At 42.5% G+C, this 20657-nt stretch overlaps 1 protein-coding gene across 1 annotated transcript in view; it reads right to left on the minus strand.

Moving 5' to 3' along the window:
- Positions 1-1485: 1485 nt before the first annotated feature.
- The window catches only part of kay (transcription factor kayak), a 29749-nt gene continuing 10577 nt past the window's right edge, over positions 1486-20657 (minus strand). Inside the window, exons 2-4 of the mRNA XM_080269106.1 lie at positions 10104-10278; positions 7582-7787; positions 1486-5250 (exon numbers count right to left, since the gene is read on the minus strand). Coding sequence (XP_080125232.1) covers positions 4528-5250; positions 7582-7787; positions 10104-10278 — 1104 coding nt within the window. The 3' untranslated portion in view covers positions 1486-4527. The remainder of the gene's footprint in view (positions 5251-7581; positions 7788-10103; positions 10279-20657) is intronic.

Genomic DNA, 20657 nt, shown 5'->3' on the forward strand with positions numbered 1-20657 from the left:
TGGCCCTCAGAGTGCATTCACAAATACACCTAACATCATTTCCTGCTCATCACTAACATCTGTTTACTCTAGGAAGGACGAGAGAACAGTTTTTAGTAGAAATATAGAATCCAAGAGAGACAAGGGGAAGAAGTCATAAATTAAGGTCACATCAATTCCAGCTCAATTAACGTACAATAATTTCCCGCAAATTAACGTAAAACCGCTACCTGCTCATCATTAACATTTGCTTTCCCTAGGATGGACAGAATAATTGTTTTTGTAGGAAATATATATATATATACTGGTAATCCAGGAAAGACAAAAGGAAAAAAATCATAAAATTCCTACTAAATTAACGTTAAATCAATTCCTGAGAGAGAGAGAGAGAGAGAGAGAGAGAGAGAGAGAGAGAGAGAATATTTTTGAATGCACTCGGAGCCACAACCCTAAACAAACATTCTACATTATTAAATCTAGCTCAATTCTCTTAAATAACAAATCCCCCATTTCAAAATTTCATGGGGACAAACAAAGAAATCGGGGAAAAAAAAAAAAAAAAAAAAATCCATGCGTACTAACAATGCTGGCTCAGAATTCATAAATAAACGATTAATTCCCGCCATAACTGACTGCACTTCCTTCTCGCAACACAAATATTCGTTTTAAAGTTATTTCTTGTAGGATGGGCGAGACTTCGAAAGATTCTGATTGACTTTTTTCTTCTCGTTCCTAAATAATAATAATAACAATAATAATAATAATAAAATAATAGACATCTGATTTTACATTTTTTTCCATGATACACAAGAAATATGAGGTAATTCAACTCTCCTTTCCCTCCTCCTTCCTCCAAAAAACAATTTTTTTTTTTCCCCTACGATGGACGAGACAAGCAGAGAAACAGTAAAGGTATCTAATTTCGATTTTTTCTTTTCTAGGAAGGACAAGACATGCAAAAACAACTCACATACAGAACTCATTTCTTTCTCACAGTATGAGGAAGGCGTCGGAAATTTCACGTATACTTATTTTCCGCAGTATGAGCAAGGCATGGGAAATATCACTCATTTCTTCGGTAGGATGAGCAAGGCCTGGGCAACTTCACTTACTTTTTCTGCAGGAAGAGCAAGGCCTGGGAAATTTCACTTATATACTTATTTCTTTCCGCAGTATGATTAAGGCCTCGGAAATTTCTTACATACTTTTTCTGCAGTATGAACAAGGCCTGGAATATTCACTTACGCTTTTTTCCCGCAGTATGAGCAAGGCTTGGGATATTTCCGACTGTTATACACTTATTTTTTTCCGCAGTATGAGCAAGGCCTGGGAAATTTCCGACTGTTATACACTTATTTTTTTCCGCAGTATGGGCAAGGCTTGGGATATTTCCGACTGTTATACACTTATTTTTTTCCGCAGTATGAGCAAGGCCTGGGAAATTTCCGACTGTTATACACTTATTTTTTTCCGCAGTATGAGCAAGGCCTGGGATATTTCCGACTGTTATACACTTATTTTTTTCCGCAGTATGGGCAAGGCTTGGGATATTTCCGACTGTTATACACTTATTTTTTCTGCAGTATGAGCAAGGCCTGGGAAATTTCCGCCTCTTCACAGTTACGAGGGGAATTAATCGCATTTCCGTTGACGAATTCCGAGTATGGTGTCTTTGGTGAAGCTCTCCTAAAATATGGTAGGGAGTGAATCAAAACCCTACTAAAGGCAAAAATTCGTATTCTCGTTGGTTAAGGAAGCTCCCTAACACCTCTTCCTCAGCGATTTATTTTGTGGATGTGGCTGGTTAATATCCTTTTCTCCTTAGCGGTGGTTGGTATCCGTTTTGTGGGTTATTTATGCTGAGTATGGTGAGAGCAGAATTACTTAAGATATTGACGTATAAGCAAAAATAAATCGCTTAGGAAAAGGTGTTAGGGATTTATTTTTGGCTATGGCTAGTTAGTATCTTTTTGTACGTTATGTATGCAGAATATGGCGATAGTGGAAGGATTTATGTAACAAAGATGATAGTCACGTAGAAAGCAAAATAAATCGCTTAGGAAAAGGTGCTAAGGATTTATTTTTTAACAGGGCTGGTTAGTATCCTTTTGTACAACATTATGTGGAGTAAGGTGACAGTAGAAGGATTTAAGTAACATAAGACAGTAATATAAGCAAAATAAATCTCTTAGGAAAAGGCTTTTGGGATTTATCTTTTGACAAGACTGGTTAATATGCTTTTGTACGCTTTTTATGCAGAGTATGGTGACAGTGGAGGGAATTAAGTAATGAAAAAGACGATAGCACGGTATACGCAAAATAAATCACTTAGGAAAAGGTGCTAAGCAATTATTTTTGAACAGGGCTGGTTAATATCCTTCTGTATGCTGTTCATGCAGAGAATGGTGATATTAGAATAATTTAAACTACACAAATGACGATAGTAACGCAAAACAAATCACTTAGGAAAAGGTGTTAGGTATTTTTGGACAAATGAGTTATACCATTTCGTATGCTGTTTATGCTGAGTATGGCGAAATTAGAAATGACTTACATAACACAGTAACATAAAAGGAAAATAAATCGCTTAGGAAAAGGTGTTAGGGAGCTTCCTTAACCGACGGCCAGACGGGCCAAATTGTGCAAAGTCATCTTCCTGTAAGCCAACCCTCTAGTGATTCAAAGGAGACTCTTAACATTTTTTCCTCAGTGGTTTATTCTGCCAGCCCTCTAATGATCCACACAACTCTACATCTTATTCCAAAGGAGGCTCTGAACACCTCTTCCATGGTGGTTTATTTTACATTTTGATCATACATTTCCCTTCCTTTTCATTTGAGAGAGAGAGAGAGAGAGAGAGAGAGAGAGAGAGAGAGAGATGCACTACAGTTCTTACTCTATTTAACAATAATTATTTCTATAACCAAATATAATAATGATAATAATAATAATAAATAACGATAAAAAATAATGATAATACATCCACGCAATGAAGGAGTTAATTGAGACGGGTTGTATTTTTGGTGGTTCAGGAAGCTCCCTAACACCTCTTCCTTACTGATTTATTTCTGGATATGGCTGGTTAATATGATTTTGTATATTATTTATGCAGAGTATGGTGATATTGGAAGGATTTATGTAACACAGAAGAGGACGGTAAGGTGTAATAAACAAAATAAATGGCTTAGAAAAAGATGTTAGGGAGCTTTATGCAGAGTATGGTGATATTGGAAGGATTTATGTAACACAGAAGAGGACGGTAAGGTGTAATAAACAAAATAAATCACTTAGGAAAAGGTGTTAGGGAGCTTCCTCAACCAACAAGAATACCGGCTTTATCTAACTCTTCCAGATTAAATAATAATAATAATAATAAATAATAATAATAATAATAATAATAATACAATCTGGTGACTGAGAAATACTGAAATTTGATAATAATAACGTAATAATAACAACAATAATAATAATAAATAAAATACAATAACAATAATAATATTCACTTCATTTACACAATTACATGAGCAAATAAGTGGTCTAGTGGTCTGAGATGTGGTCTGCTGTCTGAAAGGCTGTGAGTTCAAGCCCGCAGTGGGACAAGGATCATTTTAACTGATCTAAAATTTTGTTAAAGCATCATTCCAAACACCTGTTCCTAAGTGATTTATTTTCATCCTTACACCTTGTCATCCTCTTCTCTGTTACTTAAATCATTCTGATATCACCATACTCTGCACGAAGCTCCCTAATACCTCTTTCTAAGTGATTTGTTTATTGCACCTTACTGTCATCTTCTGTTATTTTAATCATTCTAACAACACCATACTCTGCACAAAGCTCCCTAACACCTCATTCTAAGTGATTTATTGTCTTTATTGCAACTTACTGTCACTTACATAACTCTGCATAAATAATGTACACAACTATATCAGTCAGCCACATCAGAAAATAAATTAGTAAGGAGGTGTTAGGGAGCTTCCTTATCCACCAAAAACACAAGCCAAAAATGCCCCCACTACTCCTGAATAAAATGGCCCTAGCAAGATAATAGACAGACATAGATATAAGATAGATAGATGTACTGAATATGGATTAGTACCCAAGTAATGACATGCAGAGGTGTGTGTGTGTGTGTGTGTGTATGTGTGTGTGTGTGTGTGGCCGTCTGTTCACCAATCACACCTGTCCTGAATGAGACGACCCAAGAATGTGTTCAGTACAGCTGGTGGGTACGAGTGCACAAACGGTGACATGAAATTACACGTAGGACTGCTGGGCCTTGGCAAACGCTGTGTCCAAGGTCCCTCTTCTCACTGATTAAGGAAGCTCCCTGACACCTTTTCCTAAGTTATTTATGCTGCTTATTACACCTTCCTGTCCTCTTCAGTGTTGGTTAATCCACTCTACTATCACCCTACTCTGCATAAATAACTTATAAAACATTACCCAGCCATATCCAAAAGTAAATCACCAAGGGAGAGGTGTCAGGGAGCCTCCTTGGCCACAGAGAATACAAGGCCAAGTTTATGCCCAAGGTTTTTCATTGTTTCAGAGCGAGACGAGTTTAGGAGGGACGGAATCAGGGGAGGAGAGGTCCGAGGATGATGAGCGTTGTTGTGTGCCGCAGTTGGACGAGGCTGAAGCAGAAGGGGCCGAGACCACCGGTGTTGTGAGTGGTGTTAGGCCGGTGTGGAGTGGTGTTAGCCCGGCACCACTCGTGACTGGTGTTAGGCCAGTCCCACCCTCCATCATGGACTCAAAATTCAGTCCACGAAGACCAGCCGACGGGGTCTCAATGGGGACGCCAAGATCGGCCACCGAGGGCGTGCGCAGGGCCACCGGGGCCACGTTTAGACTTGTGGGCCGACGTGGACGCACACCATCGATGCCCTGCGTTGCATCATCATCATCAGCATCAATGGGCTCCTCCTTAACAAGCACTGATTTGACCCTGACGGTGGTGGTGGCAGGGACAATGGTAGTGGCAGCTGTGGTGACGGGCGCAGCAGCAGCGGTGGTAGTTACGGGAGCAGCGGAGGAAATTCGACGACGACAAACGGCCTTGTGTGTGGCCAACAGGAACTCCAACTCATCTCTCTGCTGCTGCAGTAACTGGATCTCATTCTGCAGCTCAGACTTCCGATCCTCCAGCTCGTCAGTCTCCTCCTGCAGCATGTTGGTCTGGTCTAGTCGTCTCTTGCGGCAACGCGCGGCGGCCAGCTTATTCCGTTCTCGCCGCAGGCTTCTCCGCTCCTCCTCCTCCACTGACAACTGTGGTGGAGAGAAAATATAGCAGTGTTAATACCTGATGGTGGCAACCATCATCCACTCACTTGATGTAGCGCTACCTACTTCTTCCTTCACCTTTATCATTCTTTTTCTGTATCTGTCCTCCCCTCTTCTTATTTCTCACCATCATCCACTCACTTGATGTACTGCTGCCTACTTCTTCCTTCACCTTTTTCATTCTTTTTCTGTGTCTGTCCTCCTCTCTTCCTATTTCTCACCATCATCCAAACACTTGATGTAGTGCTGCCTACTTCTTCATTCACCTTTATCATTGCTTTCATGTCTGTCCTCCTCTCTTACTATTTCTCCCATCTTTCCTGTTACTTTTTATTACTCTTCTTTCCTTTTCAGGTGGCTTTACACTGAATGACAAGCTTAATGGTTTCCTGTAAGCCAGGAAACCATTTACAATGCTGGGTGGTAACCATATAACCAACCCATATGTGTTCCCTATGTTTCAAGAAGTGGGTTGACGGAGGGTTAGTGCCCCTCCCCGCAAAACAACTAACTCAAAGACAAATGACGACCCCTTTCCCAATTATGGTAGGTGGCTAGACAGAGACAGACAGATTGATAGACAGAAAATATAGCACTGTTAATAGCATCTTTTAACTGTGGTAGAGGGAAGATATAGCAATGTTAATACCGGGTGTTATTATTCACTACCATATATTGTCATTATTAACAGTAATCATCATCATCATCATCATCATCACCTTTATCAGTCTGCATCACCATCATCACATAAATCTAACCCTGCTAGTTCAGGAAGACTTTCTTAAGCTATGATATATAATAACAATAAGTAATAATAATAATATAATAATAATAATAATAAATAATAATAATAATAATAAATAACAGTAATAATAATAATAATTGTTATCACACTAAGGGCTCTAGCCAGTATTCTTGTCAGTTGAGGTAGCTCCCTAACACCTTTTCCTAAGTAATTTATTTTGTTTACTACACCTTACTGTCCTCTTCTGTGTTACATAAATCCTTCCAATATCACCATACTCGCATAAAGCTCCCTAACACCTTTTCCTAAATGATTTATTTTGTTTACTACACCTCACTGTCCTCTTGTGCGTTACATAGCTCCTTCCAATATCACCATACTCTGCTTTAGTAACACACAAAAGGATATTAACCAGCCATATCCAAAAATAAATCACTAAGGAAGAGGTGTTAGGAGATTCTTTAACCGACATGAATAAGAGCCTATGGTCCACATTCTCAATGGGTATGGATGCTCTGTAACACCTCTTCCTTGGTGATTTAATTTTGGGTATGGTTGGTTAATATCCTTTTGTATGTTATTTATGCAGAGTGTGGCAATCTTGCATTTATGTAACGCAGAACAGTAAGGTGTAATAAATAAAATAAATCACTTAGGAAAAGGTGTTAGATAGAAAACCAAAAGAGTAGGGAAGGTGATGGGTAACAATCTCTACCTTTCCCCATCCTTTCCTACCCTACCCTTCCCTGTCCTACCTAACCCTACCCTGTCCTTCCTTTCTCTATTGTAACTTACCCTCCTGTCCTATCCTTTCTCTCCCCTTCCTTCCCTTCCCTTCCTTTTTCTTCTCCTTTCCTCCTTCCTCTCTCTATCTTTCCTCCCTTCCTCCTCTCCTCTCCTTTCCTTCACCCTTCCCTACCCATCCTGTCCTCTCCCATCTCAATACTGTCCTTACTCCATCCTACCCATCCTAAATCATGTCTGGCACTATCCTTGCCTTGGGTTTTATTTTTGTCCCATCCTGTGTGTGTGTGTGTGTGTGTGTGTTTCCGGACTCATATCTGAAGCCGTTTCTTTACTAGCAAACATCCTGTCTTGCCTACACTGATAACACTCCCCCTTCCCCACACACACCCTACCTTTCCCCTTCCCCTACACCCCCCTACCCCCTCCCTACACCCCTCCTACCTTCCCCTACCCCATCCTCTAACCCTATTTGTCTCCCCTCTCTATCCCCCACCTCTTCATTGCTGTAACTCATTCTTATAACAATATTAAAGTAAAAGCACTGTGTGTGTGTGTGTGTGTGTGTGTGTGTGTGTAGTAATGGATATAACTGAATATCCTTCCATCCTAAATGCTTGTGTGTGTGTGTGTGTGTGTGTGTGTGTGTGTGTGTGTGTGTGTGTGTGTGTAGTAATGGATATAACTGAACATTCTTCAATCCTAAATGCTTGTGTGTGTGTGTGTGTGTGTGTGTGTGTGTGTGTAGTAATGGATATAACTGAACATTCTTCAATCCTAAATGCTTGTGTGTGTGTGTGTGTGTGTGTGTGTGTGTGTGTGCATACCTTTTCATCTTTAATGGGCCTCCTGCCTCCCGTGCGTCGCTGTGGTGCCTGCAGCTGTGTGGGCATGGTTGAGGTGGCGGGGTGTGCCTGTAGGGGAGGGACTGGCCGCAGGAGCACACCACTGGCTTGTGTTGATGCTGTGTTGGCCACCTGGGTCAGCGTGCCACCACCCCAACACTTGCTGTCCACCGATACAAACGTGTTCCCTGAAACGAATGAAAAATGATGATAAATTGTGAGGAAATAAGAGTAATGGGAGAAATACATTGAGAGACTAACTAGGAGAGTATGTGAGGTGCATGTGGACCCCAACTTGCTGTCCACTGATACAATCGTGTTCCCTGAAAAGAATGATGATAAATTGTGGGGAAATAAGAGTTACGGGAGAAATACATTGAGTGAGAGACTAACTAGGAGAGTATGTGAGGTGCATGTGGACATGCAACACTTGCTGTCCACCGATACAAACGTGTTCCCTGAAACGAATGAAAAACGATAAATTATGAGGAAATAAGAGTAACGGGAGAAATACATGGAGAGAGACTAACTAGGAGAGTATGTGAGTGAGGTGCATGTGAAGTTACATGGAGAGAAAGACTGACAAATGAGGAAGTGAAGGAGCGTTGTGGTGTGGATGTGGCTGTGATAGGAAGCGTTAGGAGAAACACACTGAGGTGGTTTGGCCATGTGGAGAGGATGAAGAGTGAGAGACTAACTAGGAGAGTGTATGTGAGTGAGGTGGAAGGGGAGACAGGATGAAATGGAGGAATGGAGAGGTATGGATAGTGAGAGACTAACTAGGAGAGTGGATGTGAGTGAGGTGGAGGGGCAGAATGGATTATACACTGTGAATAATGGCACTCTATCTATCTATTTACCTACCTATCTATCTATTGCCAGATGCCTTAATCCCATAAGGGGTGGCCACAAACAAATCACCTCCGTCACCCTGTCCTCTGCCACTTCACTGCCCTGCCCTCTGCTCACACCCCCCTCTCTCATATACCTCTCCATTCCATCCTTCCATCTCATCCTTGGTCTCCCCTTCCACCTCACTCACATACACTCTCCTAGTTAGTCTCTCATTTTCTATACCTCCAACTTACACCCCCCTCTCTCATATACCCCTCTACACTTATAAAACACTCACACACACAAAATATTGGCTTGTATCATTTATAAAGGCTTCAACCTGCTTGCATGCATCTGCCTTGGTCACCTAATGGCGGCTCTCCATGCCGCTTGATCTCTGGCAGCCTCCCTATTCAGTGTTATTGACCAGGGATGAGATCAGAGTGTGACCTCAGGGATAAGGGACTGAATGGGGAGGCTGCCAGAGACTGAGCAGTGTGGAGAACTGAATAGGGAGGCTGCCAGAGATTGCACAGTGTGGAGAACGGAATAGGGAGGCTGCCAGATACTGAGCAGTGTGGAGAACTGAATGGGGAGGTTGCCAGAGACTGAGCAGCAGTGTGGAGAACTGAATAGGGAGGCTGCCAGAGATTAAGAAGTGTGGAGAACTGAATAGAGAGGCTGCCAGAGATTGAGCAGTGTGGAGAACTGAACAGGGAGGCTGCCAGAGATTGAGCAGTGTGAAGAACTGAATAGGGAGGCTGCCAGAGACTGAGCAGTGTGGAGAACTGAATAAGGAGGCTGCCAGAAATCGAGCAGCATGGAGAGCCGCCATTAGGTGACCAAGGCCGACGCATGAATGTTGGAGTCTTGATAAACGATATGAAAAGAAACCATTTGGCTTGTCATTCACTTGTCACACTACAGCATAATCAATAACACTCTATCTATCTATCTATCTGTCTATCTATTTATTCATTCATCTCTCTGTCTCTGTGTCTATTCAATCATCACTCTATCTATCCACTGTTGTATCGACCTATCTATCGGTCTATCCATGCCTCTATGTACCCATCTATCAATCAATCTATCTATCCACCATTCTATTGATCACTCTATCCATCCATCAATCTATTTATCACTATCCATCCCTCTATCCATCCACCAATCTATCACTATCCATCCCTCTATCCATCCACCAATCTATCGCTATCCATCCCTCTATATATCTATCTATCCACCGATCTGTTTATCATTCTATCCTTCTCCATCTATCTACATTTATCACTATCTATCTATCTATCCATCCATTAATCTATCACTATCCATCCCTCTATATATTCATCAATCTATTTATTCTAACCATCCTTCTATCTATCTATCCCCCAACCTATCACTATCTATCCATCTATCTATCATTCAATCCTTTACTGCCCATCAGGACTATAGGTTAGTTAGCACAGAAGACTGACCTGAGAGAGAGAGAGAGAGAGAGAGAGAGAGATTTACCTTTTGACCGGTGCACAAATCTTGCTTAGCTGGTGTGTGTATCAGTTTGTGAGAGAGAAAGACAGATGGAACGATAAAGAAAGGAAGAGGGAGAGAAAAATAGAGAAAGGAAGAGGGAGAGAGGGAGAGAGGGAGAGAGGGAGAGAGAGAGAGAGCATTACCTGTGGACGGGTGTACGAGGGGTGGCACAAATCCTGCCTGGTTGGTGTGTGTTTCGGGCTGGGGTACCGCTGACAGTTCTAGAAAAGTCTGCTCAATGTTACGCAGCGTTGTGGGCGTGAGGGTGGGCGTGGTGCGAGTGGGGACGCCGCTGTGAACGCCCTCCAGGGAATTGAGCTGGGAAAATGGAAAAAAAATATATATAGATACATAGACACAGACTGATAGCACCAGTCGAGCAGGGCAGTACTCCCGAGGTGGATGGAAAGCTGATGACAGGGAGTGCTGGAGCTCCCGTTTCATCAGCCCTCAGGACTAGTTCCTGACCATCCCCCTTTGCTGAACTTTTTCAGTGTCTCAGTTACACAGAGAGTAGGCCAGCATGCTCTCCAGTACAAATTTCTCTATCTATCTTCACCAAACTACATGCACAGTACACACTACACTTCCTATTCAAAATTTACCAAAATGGCGTCAATTCACCTAGCCTCGGAGTCCCCAGGGGGGGGGACCATAAATGCCCCCGCCATCTGCCCCTCTCCCGGTGACGATTCGAGGTGCCTGGAACCACTGTCTGACTCTCTTCTTCTTCATTTCTGCAACATTCGCGGCCTTTCATCTAACTTTCGCTCTGTTGAGCACCACCTCTCCTCCTCTAAACCTCACCTTCTTTTTCTAACAGAGACTCAGCTGTCTGAGGCAACTGACAGCAAACCCTTTTCTGTATCCTCCTACTTTCTTTATACTCATTTCAAAGCCAAAGGTGGCTGTTGTGTATACATACGCAACGACTTATCTTGCTCTCGTGTTCCTGAACTTGATTCTTCTGAATTCTCCACTCTCTGGCTTCGGCTTTCCTGTCATTCTCTGACTAAATATATCTGTGCTGTTTACTTATCCCCTAATTCTACTGACTATCAAAAATTCTTCGACTATCTTACTTCTACGATGGAACACATTCTGTCCATTTCTCCTTTCTCTGAAATCTCCATTCTTGGAGATTTCAATGTTCACCACCACCTTTGGCTCTCCTCTCCTTTCACGGATCCACCTGGTGAACAAGCCTACATCTTTTCTATCCTTAATGACCTAGAGCAGCTTGTACAGCACCCTACCCGTATCCCTGACCGCCTTGGAGAGAACTCCAACATACTTGACCTCTTCCTCACAACTAATCCTTCAGCTTACTCTGTTAATCTTTTCTCTCCGTTGGGCTCCTCCGATCACAACCTTATTACCTTAACCTGTCCTATCGCTCCAGTACGGCCTGCGGACCCTCCAGGGAAACGTCGTCTCTGGCATTTTGGAGCTGCGGACTGGGAGGCCCTCAGGCAGTACTTCTTTGATTTTCCCTGGAATGATTATTGCTTCCATGGCCGTGAGCCATCTGAGTGTGCCTTGCGCATTACGGAGGTTATTCTCTCGGGCATGGAAGCATACATTCCTTTCTCATATCCTTTGACTAACGCAAGAAAGCCTTGGTTTAATCACGCTTGTTCTAATGCTGTCCGCAACAAGGAGAAGGCCTACAAAAGGTACCGGAGCCAACCCACCCCTGAATCACATAATCTTTACGTTTCTGCCCGGAATCGTGCTAAGTCTGTTCTTCGCTCTACTAAAAATAATTTCATCCATACTAAATGCTCTCAACTCTCCAACTCGAATTCTTCCCGCTCCTTCTGGCACCTTGCCAAAAATCTTTCTAACAACTTTACCTCATCATCCTTCCCTCCTCTTTTCTACTCTGATGGTTCTGTAGCTATTTCTTCTACTGATAAAGCTGATCTCTTCGCACAGACTTTCTCCTCCAATTCCACCTTAGACGATTCCGGTGCTGTTCCTCCATCACTTCCCCCCTCTGACTTCCTCATGGCTGACATTAAAATGTCTTCAGTTGATGTATTTTCTGCCATTACTGGCCTCAGTACTAACAAGGCATATGGGCCTGATGGGGTCCCTCCTGTTGTTCTCAAAAACTGTGCTTCTGTGCTTACACCCTGCCTAGGCAAACTATTTCGCCTTTGTCTGTCAACTTGTACCTTTCCTTCTTGCTGGAAGTTTGCTCTCATTCAGCCAGTCCCAAAGAAGGGTGACCACTCCCAACCCTCCAACTATCGTCCAATTGCTTTAACGTCCTGTATTTCAAAAGTTTTCGAGTCAATTCTTAATAAAAAATTTTAAGGCATCTTTCCTATCACAACCTTCTTTCCGATCGTCAGTATGGGTTCCGTCAGGGACGCTCCACTGGCGATCTTCTCACCTACCTTTCAGACTCCTGGTCATCCTCCTTTCGGGACTTTGGCGAAAGCTTTGCCATTGCACTTGACATCTCAAAGGCTTTCGATCGAGTCTGGCATAAATCTTTAATTTCCAAACTGCCCTCCTACGGTTTCTATCCTTCTATCTGTACCTTCATCGCTAGCTTCCTTTCTGGTCGTTCTATAGCTGCTGTCGTAGACGGCCATCGTTCTTCTCCTAGATCTATCAACAGTGGTGTTCCTCAGGGCTCTGTCCTATCACCAACTCTCTTCCTTTTATTCATCAATGATCTTCTAAGCTGTACATCTAACTCTATCCACTCATACGCTGATGACTCCACCCTTCACCTTTCCATTCGGTTCCCGCAACGCCCATCTCAACAGTTACTTCAAGAAACAAGGGATGAGGCTATGGCACACCTAATGTCTGACTTGGCTCATATCTCTGACTGGGGTAAAAATAATATGGTTGTCTTTAATGCTTCTAAGACTCAGTTCTTACACCTATCAACCCGACAAAATCTTCCACAGGTATACCCACTAATGTTTAATAATATTCAGATTAATCCTGCATCATCCTTGAACATGCTTGGGGTTTCATTTACTCGGGACTTATCTTGGAAAGATCATATTGCATCTCTTGTAAAATCTGCTTCCAAGAGATTGGGTGTGCTAAGCCGACTCCGCTCTTTCTTTACCCCTGCACAATTGTTGACTCTATACAGGGGTTTTATCCGCCCCTGTGTGGAGTACAACTCTCATGTGTGGGGAGGCTCCCCACATACAGCTCTTCTCAATAGGGTGGAGTCAAAGGCTTTTCGTCTCATTAACTCTCCTCCTATTACTGACTCCCTTCAACCTCTGTCTCTTCGCCGCACTGTTGCATCTTTATCTCTTTTCTATCGCTACTTTAATGGTCACTGCTCCTCTGAACTGTCTGCTTGCATTCCTCCACCTCTACGACGGGCGCGTAGCACCCGTCTGGCAGCAAACTCTCATCCCTTTTCTGTCCAACTCTCTAATGCAAGAGTTAACCGTTACTCCCAGTCTTTCATTCATGCAACAGGTCAGCTCTGGAACTGTCTCCCTCTGTCTGTATTTCCTCCTGCCTACGATCTCCAGTCTTTCAAACGCAGTGTGTCCAGGCATCTCAAAATGATCGGATCTTGAATTTGGCTCTCTATTGTATTTTGTTTTTCTCTTGGAGGGAACTGTTACTGCGGGCTCATGGCCTTTGGTTCCTTCTTCCTCGCATAAAAAAAAAAAAAAAAAAAAAAAAAAAAAATAGATATATAGATAAGTGGACAGACATAATGTTACATTGTTATTGATAATTATAACACGGTAAATATATACAAATAGATAGTCAGACAGATAGATAGATGGGTGAATAGATGGTGTTACATAAATACAGATATATATAGATGTAGACAGATAGATAGATACACAGATATATGGATCGATAGATAAATGAGATAGGACCAGAAATCATCATCATAATTATTAAAAATAATGCTATACGCTGTTCACTCTAACTTGGCCTAAATTTGCCATCTCTCCGTCTTGAATGCTGAGAAGTAACAATAGAGTAACACTAGAATTTGATGCTAGTCACGAAGACGTGCTATGGAGAGGATGTATTATATTAAAACTAGAATATGATGCTAGTCACAAAGAAGTGCTATGGAGAGGACGTATTATATTAACACCAGAATATGATGCTAGTCACGAAGAAGTGCTATGGAAAGGTTGTACAGTATTATATTAAAACTAGAATATGATGCTAGTCACGAAGAAGTGCTATGGAAAGGATGTACAGCCGTAGTATTGTCTTTTTCTGCCACTGAGCTACGTGAAATAAGCTGCAAAAGGACGAAAATCTGGGCCAGTTCAGGTGAAAAGAGTAGCCTACAACAATAATAATAATAATAATAATAATAATAATAATAATAATACAATAAGCCAATAACTACAGTAGTAATGGTAGTAATAATAATAATACGAAAAACTCAATACAATTACTATCGAAATCAAACTTCCCGCCAAATGTTTTAAAAATATTTCAATATTTTCCATAATTCTAGTACTATCTGGAGGGGAGGGAAGGGAAGGGAAGGGAAGGGAGGGGGAAGGAAAGGGAAGGGTAGGGAAGGGAGGGGGAAGGAAAGGGAAGGGTAGGGAAGGGAAGGAAAGGAAAGGGAAGGGTAGGGAAGGGAAGGAAAGGGAAGGGAAAATATGGGTAGGGAAGGAAAGGGAAAGAAAAGGAAAACAAGGGAGAGGGAAGGGTAGGGAAGGGAAGGGAAGGGAAGGGCAGGGTAGAGTAGGGTAGGGAAGGAAAGGGAAAGGAAGGGCATGGCAGGGCAGGGCAGGGTGTAGGTGTGGGTGTATGCCAACCACCATTATCAGTATGTTATCAGTAATCAGGGTGGTACTGCCTGTGGTATGATGGTGTGTGGTGTGGTATGATGGTGTGTGGAATGTGGTATGATGGTGTGTGGTATTATACAGCATTATATTTCGCACAGCATTCACTGGTTACACACACACAATATGTCAGTCTATCTCACACACACACAAACACACAACGCGTCTCTCTCTCTCTCACACACAAACACACAATGCGTCTGTCTGTCTGCCTGCCTCACACCCACACACAATCTGTCTATCTCACACACACATTCTCTCACAATAATACATATATCCTGTGAGACAGTAATATACAGAGAGAGAGAGAGAGAGAGAGAGAGAGAGAGAGAGAGAGAGAGAGAGTGTGTGTGTGTGTGTGTGTGTGTACCTTCACCCCCTGCCTATCTACAGTTGATAATCGTCCTGAAACCAAGATAAAGGCTCTCCCACTCTCTCTCTCTCTCTCTCTCTCTCACACACACAATCTGTTTGTCTCACACAATCTCTGTACCGTATGTCTGCCTTTCCCTCCCTCCCTTTCTCTCTTTCTCACACACACACACACACACACACACACACACACACACACACACACACACACTCTCTCTCTCTCTCTCACACACACACACACACACACACACACACACACACACACACAAAATCTGTTTCTCACACAATCTCTGTATGTCTGCCTCTCCCTCACTCTCTCTCTCTCTCTCTCACACACACAAACACACCAGCACACAATCTCTCTCTCTCTCTCTCACACACACACACACACACACACACGTAGGCTGCCAATTTAGAGACAAAAGCGTCCTTCGATATTTTTACTCGTTTGACTTGCCCACCATCACCACGTCAACTGAATAATAATGGTAAATAATAATAATAATAATAATAATTATAATTATTATTATTATTATCATTTGCGTTGCCGTAAAATGTCTGTCAAAATAATAATTCTATACTACTACTACTACTGTCACCACCATAAATAATAAAAATAATAATAATAACAACAACACGGTAATAATTCCTCTTCCTTCTGCCTGTGGGTGACTTTACACTCCCTCTTCTGTCTTTCTTTCCTTCATTCTTTCCTCTTCCTTCTGCCTGTGGGTGACTTTACACTCCCTCTTCTGTCTTTCTTTCCTTCATTCTTTCCTCTTCCTTCTGCCTGTGGGTGACTTTACACTCCCTCTTCTGTCTTTCTTTCCTTCATTCTTTCCTCTTCCTTCTGCCTGTGGGTGGCTTTACACTCCCTCTTCTGTCTTTCTTTCCTTCATTCTTTCCTCTTCCTTCTGCCTGTGGGTGAATTTACACTCCCTCTTCTGTCTTTCTTTCCTTCATTCTTTCCTCTTCCTTCTGCCTGTGGGTGACTTTACACTCCCTCTTCTGTCTTTCTTTCCTTCATTCTTTCCTCTTCCTTCTGCCTGTGGGTGACTTGACACTCTCTCTTCTGTCTTTCTTTCCTTCATTCTTTCCTCTTCCTTCTGCCTGTGGGTGACTTTACACTCCCTCTTCTGTCTTTCTTTCCTTCATTCTTTCCTCTTCCTTCTGCCTGTGGGTGACTTTACACTCCCTCTTCTGTCTTTCTTTCCTTCATTCTTTCCTCTTCCTTCTGCCTGTGGGTGACTTTACACTCCCTCTTGTCTTTCTTTCCTTCATTCTTTCCTCTTCCTTCTGCCTGTGGGTGCCTTTACACTCCCTCTTCTGTCTGTCTTTCCTTCATTCTTTCCTCTTCCTTCTGCCTGTGGGTGCCTTTACACTCCCTCTTCTGTCTGTCTTTCCTTCATTCTTTCCTCTTCCTTCTGCCTGTGGGTGCCTTTACACTCCCTCTTCTGTCTTTCTTTCCTTCATTCTTTCCTCTTCCTTCTGCCTGTGGGTGACTTTACACTCTCTCTTCTGTCTTTCTTCCCTTTATTCTTTCCTCTTCCTTCTGCCTGTGGGTGGCTTTACACTCCCTCTTCTGTCTTTCTTTCCTTCCTTCTTTCCTCTTCCTTCTGCCTGTGGGTGACTCTACACTGAGTGACAAGCCAAATGGTTTCCTGTACACCAGGAAACCATTTACTACGCTGGGTGGTAACCATATAACCAAATTATGGCGCCTGGTGGTTTAGTGGGTAATTAAGGCGCTCCAATCGGATTGAGCCGGTGAAGGTTTATATCAAAGGGGTGGTTGGGGTTTATTGTTCACGTAATGCCACTCAGGGATGAGTGAGGCTGGTCACTCATCTTAGATGTCAGGACCAACTTGCCTAGCCCCGGGCTCCTACGCTCCTCATGGAGCAACGTAGGATTGGATGATGAATGAATGATAATACTACTGCTGCTACTACTACTACCATCAATAATATTAATTCTATACTACTATAGTCGCGGCGCACGACTCTGAGGTCATTATCGAACCCTGGCAACCTACCGGTCAAAAGTGCGTCCGATGTCGTATCATATTATATAGGAATCATATTAGGCTATTATGCACGAATATATTATACAAGAATATTATTATATACGAATCACATGCGTCTCATATACGAAATCAGACACACCTCTGAATGGTAGCTTGGCAGGGCACGATAATAACAACCGCAGAGTCGTGCGCCGCGACTATACCATCATCACTAATAATAATAATAATTCTATACTACTAGCCTACTACCTTCATCATCAATAATAATAATAATAATAATAAATAATAATAATTTACCTTCCAAAAATAGCAACATATAGATAAAAATACTGAAATATTTATAGGACTGAAATACACCTTGATATACGCCAGGTGAGGTGTGGTTAATTAGGGCAGGTGGTGTGGTTAATTAGGCCAGGTGGTGTGGTTAATTAGACCAGGTGAGGCGTGGTTAATTAGGCCAGGTGGGGCGTGGTTAATTAGGCTGACGTGTGGTTAATTAGGCCGGGTGAGGTGTGGTTAATTAGGCCGGGTGAGGTGTGGTTAATTAGGCCGGGTGAGGTGTGGTTAATCAGGCCAGGTGTGGTGTGGTTAATCAGGCCAGGTGTGGTGTGGTTAATTAGGCCAGGTGTGGTGTGGTTAATTAGGCCTGGTGGTGTGGTTAATTAGGCCAGGCGGGATGTGGCTAATCAGGCCAGGTGGTGTGGTTAATTAGGCCAAGTGGTGTGGTTAATTAGGCCAAGTGAGGTGTGGTTAATTAGGCCAGGTGAGGTGTGGTTAAATATCTACAGGTGAAGCGATGAAGGTATGAGAGAGAGAGAGAGAGAGAGAGAGAGAGAGAGAGCGTGCCAAGTGTGTGAGTGTGCTACTATTTCCATCACACTTCTGCCTCACTCTAGCATGACTTCACCTCCAAAACCCATCGCTGACGTCACGGCCTAAAAAAGTGTGACGTCACTACCGGAAGATTATTAAGGGAGGTGGAGGGCTGGTATGGCGAGGGCCTGACGTCTGTACGGTGGCTTGGAGAGAGAGAGAGAGAGAGAGAGAGAGAGAGAGAGATATGAACACCACAATCTCTCACATGTACAGAGAGAGACAGTGAGAGAGAGAGAGAGAGAGAGAGAGAGAGAGAGAGAGAGAGAGAGAGAGAGAGAGGGAGAGTCGTTTGGTTAGAAATGAGAAATATGGATGACAAAAGAATGAGAATAATAATAATAATAATAATAATTCCTTTACATACAGTGGCAGTCTTAAATCTATCTACCTATCTATCTATGAATCTATCAATCTATCTAAGGCTCCAGGCACAGGACTACATATACCTGTTGATGATGCAGGTGAGGGTAATGTTGCTGCTGCTGCTGTTGTTGTTGTTGTTGATACTGGTATTGTTGTTGCTGGTGATATTGTTGTTGATAATGAGTCGCCTCCTGGCTGGTGTTAAGGCAGTACGGCGTGTGCCATGAACTCATTTTGGCCACATGCTTAACAGCTTTTCTTGACGGTTCATAATAAATCGTTCACAAGCTTAATAATAATAATAATAATAATAATAAATCCGCCTTTCAATAGTTACAATAATTTACTTTCTAAAGGTCGCTAGAAATTAAAAAATACATAGGATAGCTAAATAAAAATAAGTTCCTCAAGTCGTTATGTTAAGAGCACTGCTGTATGCGTTCACTACACTTGTTGAACGAAAACTGAACGTTGAACATTTTTCCAACGCACCAGTATTTTTTTAATTTAAATATAACCGTAAGGTCCTGAAATTTACCCAGTTCCGTCCAGTAGTCGTAAAAATAAGTCTCTTCACGTCATGTGTTAAGGTAGGAACTACGTTATATCTTTCAGTTAATATCTTTGTAGTGAGAGCAGCACTACCTTATCCGTTCACTTCACACAATGAACCCATCAGTGGTTGCAATAAAGTTTCCTCGTCATACGTTGAGGCACTGTAGAATTGATATATCTAAATATTAAGCCAGTTCCATCCAGTAGTAGCAATAAGAATAAGTTGCCTCTCGTCCTGTGTTAAGGCACTACGCTACGGATAGTTAACCTAGCTTCGTGGGATAGTAGCATAAGTTTCCTCACGTTATGTAATGAGAAGCACAACTATCACTATACATTCACTACACACGCTGAACGGCACTACAGTATTTCCTCACGTTCTGTAAAGTATTAACAGAAGCACTACTATACCCGTTCACTACACAGGCTGAACGGCACTGAACGCACCAAAAGTATAAGTATTTGAAGTGTATGGACAAAGCACTACTGTACCCGTTCACTACACAGGCTGAACGACACTACACTTCACCACCAGTAGGCACCACACACCTCTACCACACTCTCCACCACACTGAGTCAAGCTGTGGCACTCACTGACTCACCCACCTTCCCGCCACCCCCAGTGCGCATGCGTCAACCTTCCGTTTTCTTTGAGGCGCCACATTAATTCTCAGTATTTGGTAAGCGTTCACGATGACATGACGCTGCGTTCCTTGAAATATCCTGACTCGCTAACTACAACTCTCTCTAGCATGATTTATAGTGATGTATGGTTAGACAGAGAGGTGGTGGTGTGGTTAGCATGCCCCGGTCGCAGGGCCTACCCAGGAAATGGTGACTGGGACAGACGGGTGACTCATTCTAGCGTGGTTATTGCTACACAGTGAGGTGGTGGTGTGGTTAGCATGCCCCGGATGGAGTGACAGGCATGCTACGTTCTTTGAATAATCGTGACTAGGACATAATCTGGCTCATTCTAACTATAAATCATTCTAGCATGTTTATATAGAGTAACCCTCTCACGGTCGCGGTAATTCTAGCATATTACTGCAGTTAACGTATTTATTTTTTTCCCCATGTGTCACTGTACCTTTTTGCTGTCATGAAGCTCCCTAACACCTTTGCCTAAGTGATTTATTTTGTTTATTACACCTTACTGTCCTCTCCTGTTACATAAATCCTTCAATTATTACCATACTCTGCATAAAGCTCCCTAACACCTTTTCCTAAGTGATTTATTTTGTTTATTACACCTTGCTGTCCTCTTCTGTGTTACATAAATCCATCCAATATCACCATACTCTGCATAAATAACGTAACGAATTATATTAACCTATTTTGTTCAAAGAAATTACAGAGCTTCCAGTAGGCCTATTCAATTGTCATTAACTTCCCTAGCACCTCTTCCTTGGCGATTTATTATTGAATATGATTGATGACTATCTTTTTGTGCGTTATTTATGCAAAGTATAGAGATATTGGAAGGATTTATGTGGCAGAAGAGGACGGAAAGGTGTAATAAGCAAAATAAATCGCTTACAATAGGGTGTTAGGGAGCTTCATGCACAGTGTAGATGTATTAGAATGGATTGAGTAACAAAGACGAGGACAGCAAATGTAATAAGCAAAACTAATCGCTTGGGAAGAGGTGTTAGTGAGCTTCCGGACGGCTAGATGTA

Source organism: Coenobita brevimanus, chromosome 31 (genome assembly GCF_032717465.1).
Source record: "Coenobita brevimanus isolate Jiangsu-jjx chromosome 31, ASM3271746v2, whole genome shotgun sequence".
NCBI lineage: Eukaryota > Metazoa > Arthropoda > Malacostraca > Decapoda > Coenobitidae > Coenobita > Coenobita brevimanus.